The following is a 6,917-nucleotide window of genomic DNA, read 5'->3' on the forward strand; positions in this document are numbered from 1 at the left end:
GCAACATTTTTCCAAAGTAATATTTATTATCAAAATAGAGCAAGAGACTTGTTAAGAGCAAGAAGCTTGTTAAAGAACACAAGAAGAAGAAAACTAAGAAACAGAGGAGGAGATCAAGAGAGAACAATTAGAAAAAATGAGTTGGTGCGGAGAGCCGGTGATCCTTCTCTCAAGCTTTCTGTGTCTGTCGTTGTTGCTAGCTCTCGTCAAGATGTTCGAAAAGCTATGGTGGAACCCGGTTCGCATACGGAAGCTGATGGCTCTGCAGGGGATCAAAGGCCCTTCTTACAGACTTATCCATGGAAACACCAAAGAAATCTCCAACATGAAAAAGGAAGCTATGAGCTGGCCCAAGAGCTTATCACATGACATCTTTCCTCAAGTTCAACCTCATATTCAGTTATGGACCAAGTTATATGGTAAAGAAAGAAACTCTTCTTCCTTCACCTATGGTTTATTTTTTCTGTTTTCTTTTTTAATCTTACTTAGCTTCAAAATAAACTTTGGTAATCTTTGGAAACAGGGAAGAATTATCTTCAATGGCATGGCTCTAAAGCTCAGCTGGTCATTACGGAACCTGAAATATGCAAAGAGATACTGAATAACAAAGACGGGGCTCTTCAAAAAACAGAGACTCTAGGATATGTGAAGAAGTTATTAGGAGATGGCCTCACGAGATCCTCAGGTGAAAAATGGTCCAAGTTGCGAAAGCTGGCCAACCATGCCTTCCATGGAGAGAGCTTAAAAGTAACTTCCTAACGTTATTGTTGGTGATTCTTTCTTCCAACAGCATTTTTCTAAAAGTGAAACAGAATAAATGAAGGATTGAAATTTACAAGTAAAATTTTCCGACTGTGTTGATCAGAGTATGATTCCAGCGATGATAGCTAGTGGCGTGACAATGCTTGAAAGGTTGAAGAACCATGAAGGCAAAGAGATTGAAGTGTATGACGAATTCAGGTTCTTCACTTCAGAAGTGATTTCCAGAACAGCATTTGGCAGCAGCTACTTGGAAGGGAAGAACATCTTTGAGATGTTGATGAAGTTATCCTTCTTGACATTCAAAAATGCTCTCAAACTTAGGTTTCCTGGTATCAGGTAACTCAGACTTGTTATGCATAAAACTAAGTTTTCTTCTAAGCTTGCAGAGAATATTGATCACTCCAATGTTCTTTCATTCAATATTGCAGTAAGATTTTTAAAACCAGAGATGAAATCGAATCAGCGGAGCTTGAGAAAGGAATACGCGATAGCGTAATGGAGGTTATTAAGAAAAGAGCAAAGAAGGCAATGGCTGGAGAGGAAGACGGGTTTGGAAGTGATTTTCTTGGATTGCTTTTAAAGGCTCACCATGACACCAATGAGAAGCAGAGGATTTCAGTGGACGATTTGGTCGACGAGTGCAAGACTTTTTACTTTGCTGGACAAGAAACCACTAATTCTTTGCTTGCTTGGACTGTATTTCTTCTGGCCCTCCATAGAGATTGGCAAGAGGAAGCAAGAAAGGAGGTCCTGCAACTATTTGGCAAACAAACTCCACACCCTGAGGGCATTTCCAAGCTCAAAACAGTAAGAAAATATATTAGTGAATTAATTGTTTGCTTTTAAGCTTGAAATGCTGATTTGTTGTCTAATTTTGACTTCGATGCATGCAATGCAGATGAGTATGATTATCAATGAGTCTCTGAGATTATACTCTCCTGTTATTTCCTTCGAAAGGAAAGCCGCGAGGGAAGTTAGACTGGGAAATCTCATAGTCCCTGCTAATGTTGAACTGCAAATCCCAAACCTAGCATTTCATCATAATGCTAAATTTTGGGGAGAAGACGTGCACCTTTTCAAACCAGAGCGATTCTCAGAAGGGGTTGCTAAAGCTACCAAGGATAACATGGTCGCATTCTTGCCCTTTGGAATGGGACCTCGAACTTGTGTGGGCTTCAATTTTGCAACCATTGAAGCAAAGATTGCTCTGTCAATGATTCTACAACACTACTCCTTCACCCTCTCCCCGGCCTACGTTCACTCCCCGTTTCATTTTCTTACAGTTAGGCCACAACATGGTGTTCGAGTAACGCTACATCCGCTGTGAGCTGTGTAAACCATGTGGAGGTGTCATGGTCAAAACCTGAATAGAATTTCGTATAATTTTGCACTTGGTTTACCAAGGCATTATTAATGTCTTTGTGGTTATATATCAGAGAGTTCTTCTCTTCCAGCTTTGGCAAAAAGTGCCAGAAATTTCGCATGCCAGGGGAAATGGTTTTTCACTACAGAGCAGACTATTGTGGAAGTTTTATCGTACCCCAAAAACATGCATTAGGGAAGGCCCAAATCTGATACACGAAAAGGCCCATTTTCCAAAATTAGGCCTCGTTTGGTTGGCAATTAGGAGCCCATGTTCAAAAATTGGGATTGAATCTGAACAATTGAATTGGAAACTTGGAAACTTGAAAACTTGAAAACTTGTTTGGTATTAAAAATTGGAAACCTGTATGTGGTATTTTAGTAAAGGCTTCTTCTCAGGCATTTGCTCGAACATGTTGTCTGCATAAAATAGCAAATCCATCCACTAATTTCAAAAACTTCCAAAATCAGATTGAAAAGTGAAAAGGAATTCTGGAAGAGCAAAGACGAAGCCAAAGTCGATCTTTTTGAGGAAAAATTGATTATGAATCAGATGCCAAACGCACCCTTAGATTTTTTTTAACACATAAACCAACGGTCACCGACTCACCAGATAAAAAGTGTAGACAACGAAGACGACTTTCAAATTTGAGTTGTTCTTCGCTAACTGAATAGCTACCAAGTATTATTGCATACGTTTTCAACCATTTTATTTATTAATTTATAAAATGTGATAAAATATTATTGAGGAAGGCAACAACTAGTACAGCCTTGGTGTGACATCAACAATTATGATTTAATATCCTTATATATAAAACACTAACGTGACAAATAAAACAATGTCAAGAAAAATAATGAATGTGGGCGAGCAATCATCAACAATTAAGAATTAATATCCTTAAGCATCAAGAAAAATAATAACGTGCCAAATAAAATAACAAAAGGTTAAAAGTCTTTGCCCCCTTATTTCATTAAACCAAAAAAAAAAAAAAAAAAGGTTAAGTCTTTGCCCCCTTATATAGACTTTGTTTTAAAAATAAGTAAAATAATAATGAATGTTCACATGGACAAAAAAGAAAAAAAGAAAAAAAATCAAAGCATGTTTAGTCAAGCAAATGGGTCGCCTAGATTTCCGTATTTGTCTTTGCAAGTTGAAAGACTCTCTGTCATGATTTTTAAAATCAAGTACAATTAATTAGATATATCTCATGTGTTAAAATATTTAGGATGAAGAAATTTTGAATCTGAAAGACCAACTTGGTGTTGAAATGAGTGAAGAACTTGGGGCCTCGTTTGCTATCCCCGTTACAAGAAAGTTTTTTTTTCTTGTTAAAGAGGACTATACTAGATTAGCAAAATGCCTCAATTCATATGCAATCAAGATTAGAATCTGACAATGCCAGTTATTGAAGTATTATGCTTTGCTTGAATTGTTTGGCCTTGCAATGGCTTTTTGGCATTGATTTTTATTTTTTATTTTTTCTGGGCAACTAGTTTAAGTAGAGCTTTGAAACAATTAATGGGCTATAACCAATTATGTCCCTGATGGGGCATGAAATTAAAGCATTTTGAATTTATTCTTTCAAATGTTTCATCAGACATTTACCATTCTCTTACATTTACCACATGATCCAGAGGAATTAAAAGTACAACATTTATTGAAATGAATGAAATATTCTGGTCTTCACAGTTCACAGTGAGTGTAGAATTACTGGAACTCCACGCTGTGGGCGAACTGTCATAAACTGAATGGGAGAGTGGACATAACCAGGGGAAAGGGTGAAGCTGTAGCGCTGTAGAATCATTACCAGAGCAATCTTTGCTTCCACGATTGCGAAGTTCATGCCCACGCAAGTTCGAGGTCCCAATCCAAAGGGTATGAATGCCACTATGTTGTTGTTAGTAGCTTTAGCAACCCCTTCTGAGAATCTCTCTGGTTTGAAAACGTTCACGTCTTCTCCCCAATATTTGGGATCATGATGAAGTGATAGATTTGGGACGTGCACTTCAACATTAGCCGGAACAACCATCTTTCCCAGCCTTACTTCCTTGTCTGTTTCCCTAACAAGGGAAACAACTGGAGGATATAGCCTTAGAGATTCATTCAGGATCATACTCATCTGCATATGCATGCATCCAAATGAAAAATTAGATGGCTATAAAAGAAATGAGGATTTTAAACTTAACCACTCATTAGATACATAAGCTAGCAATTAACTGATTGAGTTTCTTACCGTTTTTAGTTTGTTGAGGCCATCAGGGTTTGGATTTTCTTTTCCAAATAATTGTAGGACCTCCTTTCTTGCTTCCTCTTGCCAATCCGTATCGAGTGCCAGAAGAAAGATGGTCCAAGCAAGCAAAGAATTAGTGGTTTCTTGTCCAGCAAAGTAAAACGTTTTGCATTCATCAACGATGTCATCCACCGAAATCCTCTGGTTTTCATTGGTATCATGATGAGCCTTCAAAAGTACTCCAAGAAAATCATGCCCAAACCCGTCTGCTTCTCCAGTCTTTGCCATACTTTCTCTTTTCCTAACAATCCCTGCTATGATGTCGCGTATTCCTTTCTCCAGCTTCTCTGACTTGATCTCATCACTGGTTTTGTAAAACCGACTGCAAATTTTGAACAAAAGACTAAACATGAGAAGTGACAACTCCAACACTAATGTTGTGAATGGAAAATATTCCACAGCTATAACATAACCTCATTGATTCTTTAGGATCATTTAGTTAAAAGAAGCTACCTGATGATAGGAAGTCTGAGACTGAAATTATTTTTGAATATAAGGAAGGTCAACTGCCCCAGCATTTCAAAAATGTTCTTCCCGTCTAAGTAGCTGGTGCCAAATGCTGTCCTGGAAATAACTTCTGAGGTGAACAACCTAAATTCTTCGTACACCTCGATCTCCTTGCCTTCATGATTTACCCACCTTTCTAGCATTGTCTCAGAGCTAGTTATCATTTCTGGAATCATACTCTGGTAATACAAGATCATCATGCAGTCAATTAGCAAATTTTAAATTCAATATAATAATGTGTATATATATAAACCAACTGTAAGGAAGAACTTACTCGTAAGCTCTCTCCATGGAAGGCATGGGTGGCCAGCTTTCTTAACTTGACCCATTTTTCACCTTCTGCCATGGAAATGCTGTCTCCTAATAGCTTCTTCACATAGCCTTGGGACTTCTGTTTTCGGAAGAGTTTATCTTTGTTGTTCATGACCTCTTTGGACAACTCAGGTTCCGCAACCACCAACTGAGGTTGAGTACCAAGCCATTGAAGAAAATTCCTCCCTGTTGCAACAAAATCACTAAATTTAATTATCTTTGAACAAATTGAGATTATAAAATATAAAAAACCATAGTTAATGAAGAGTTTGTAAGACGTACCAAATATCTTGGACCATTTGTGAGTATGAGGCTGAACTGCAGGGAATATGTCATGTGATAAGCTTCTGGGCCTGCTCATGGCTTCCTTTTTCAAGCTCATGATTTCTTTGGTGTTTCCATGGATAAGTCTGTAAGAAGGGCCTTTGACTCCCTGGAGATCCATGAATTTCTGGAAGCGATTTGGGGTCCACCATTGCTTGTAAAAGAGCCTGATGAGAGCTACAAGGAACACAAATAGCATGCTTGAAACAGTGATTACTGGCATTCCGATTCCGAACCAACTCATTTTTCTAGCTTCTTTCTTTCTTTCTTCTTCTTCGTTTGGGTAAATCGGATGTGCCAAAACCCAAGAGACAATTCTAGCTTGTTTTTTTAGCTTGTATATATGTCAGTTTGCTGTGTACTGCATGTGACTCTCTTCAGTTTATATAGTAAATGCTTGGGTGTATTTCGTTGAAATAAAATAAAACAATCAGATGGCTCTCTTTGAATGCTTGGGCGTTGACATGGCGAGTGACCATGTTGTTGCTGAATTATCATGTAGCAGAGAAACCAACTGGCACTGCCTAATAGATCTACACGTTATTTGTTCACATAAAATATTTGTCACGTCAGTTGATAACCAAACTCTAGCCCAGTGGAAGGGCTGACTGGTGGTTTCATGTTTGTACCCCATGGGCACTGTGATAGTGTGTGAGAAAATCCCCTTGATCACCTATATATTTTTTTAGAAATTCTGGTATTGCATTCATAATTCAGTATAAAATGTCACTAGCAACAAATGGCCAATTCAAATTAATCACAAAGTGCCCCTTTCCTGTAGTTTAGATATCACTTGTACTAAAAAAACCAAAATCAAAGAGCTAGCAGCTTAAAACTAAGCTTATCACGAGCAGCAGGCCAGCGTCGCTACTTGATAGGCGTATAATAAGTTGACGTGTCTAGTATTATTGAATTAGGAACTAATGTCTATTTTTTTTTTTTAAAGAAACTGATTAAGGTACGAATTGGTGGCGAATTATTCGCACCGCAATTGATAATGAATACCCGTAAAATAATTAAAAATTCATAAATGGCTACCACGTACCATTAACATGGGAATTATTTTTATTATCAAATCATAAGTGAGCATATTTAAATTGTGGACTGGTGAATGTTACAAGAATTTAGGTGAGGGAGAAAAACAATAACAAGAAGAAGCTAAGATCATGAGCAAAAGAAGGAGAAACAGACACAGAAAGATTTGAATAAGTCACTACTAGCATTCTGAGCCAACTCATTTTTACTTGGCTGTTTATGTGTTTCTAGAGTCTCCTAACTTTGGCTATTTAGACCCATCAATTTATTCAGTTAACCAACAATATATAGTCCTCTATAGTGGAATATGCACGTTACAATTAG

General features: G+C 37.6%; 2 protein-coding genes across 2 annotated transcripts; one reads left to right on the plus strand and one right to left on the minus strand.

Moving 5' to 3' along the window:
- The first annotated feature begins 24 nt into the window (after nt 1–24).
- On the plus strand, nt 25–2,510 carry LOC110765567 (cytochrome P450 CYP749A22-like). The gene is made up of 5 exons (XM_021968703.2): nt 25–419; nt 524–747; nt 866–1,098; nt 1,191–1,569; nt 1,661–2,510. Exons 1-5 carry the CDS (start codon nt 137–139, stop codon nt 2,087–2,089), a joined length of 1,548 nt encoding a protein of 515 aa, XP_021824395.1. The 5' UTR covers nt 25–136; the 3' UTR covers nt 2,090–2,510.
- Nucleotides 2,511–3,671: 1,161 nt separating this feature from the next.
- LOC110765586 (cytochrome P450 CYP749A22-like) lies at nt 3,672–5,914 on the minus strand. The gene is made up of 5 exons (XM_021968728.2): nt 5,517–5,914; nt 5,197–5,420; nt 4,869–5,101; nt 4,359–4,737; nt 3,672–4,244 (listed from the first exon to the last, which is right to left on the minus strand). Exons 1-5 carry the CDS (start codon nt 5,800–5,802, stop codon nt 3,816–3,818), a joined length of 1,551 nt encoding a protein of 516 aa, XP_021824420.1. The 5' UTR covers nt 5,803–5,914; the 3' UTR covers nt 3,672–3,815.
- Nucleotides 5,915–6,917: the final 1,003 nt, after the last annotated feature.

This window comes from Prunus avium, chromosome 1 (assembly GCF_965620075.1).
Source record: "Prunus avium chromosome 1, drPruAviu1.hap1.1, whole genome shotgun sequence".
In the NCBI taxonomy this organism is placed as follows: domain Eukaryota; kingdom Viridiplantae; phylum Streptophyta; class Magnoliopsida; order Rosales; family Rosaceae; genus Prunus; species Prunus avium.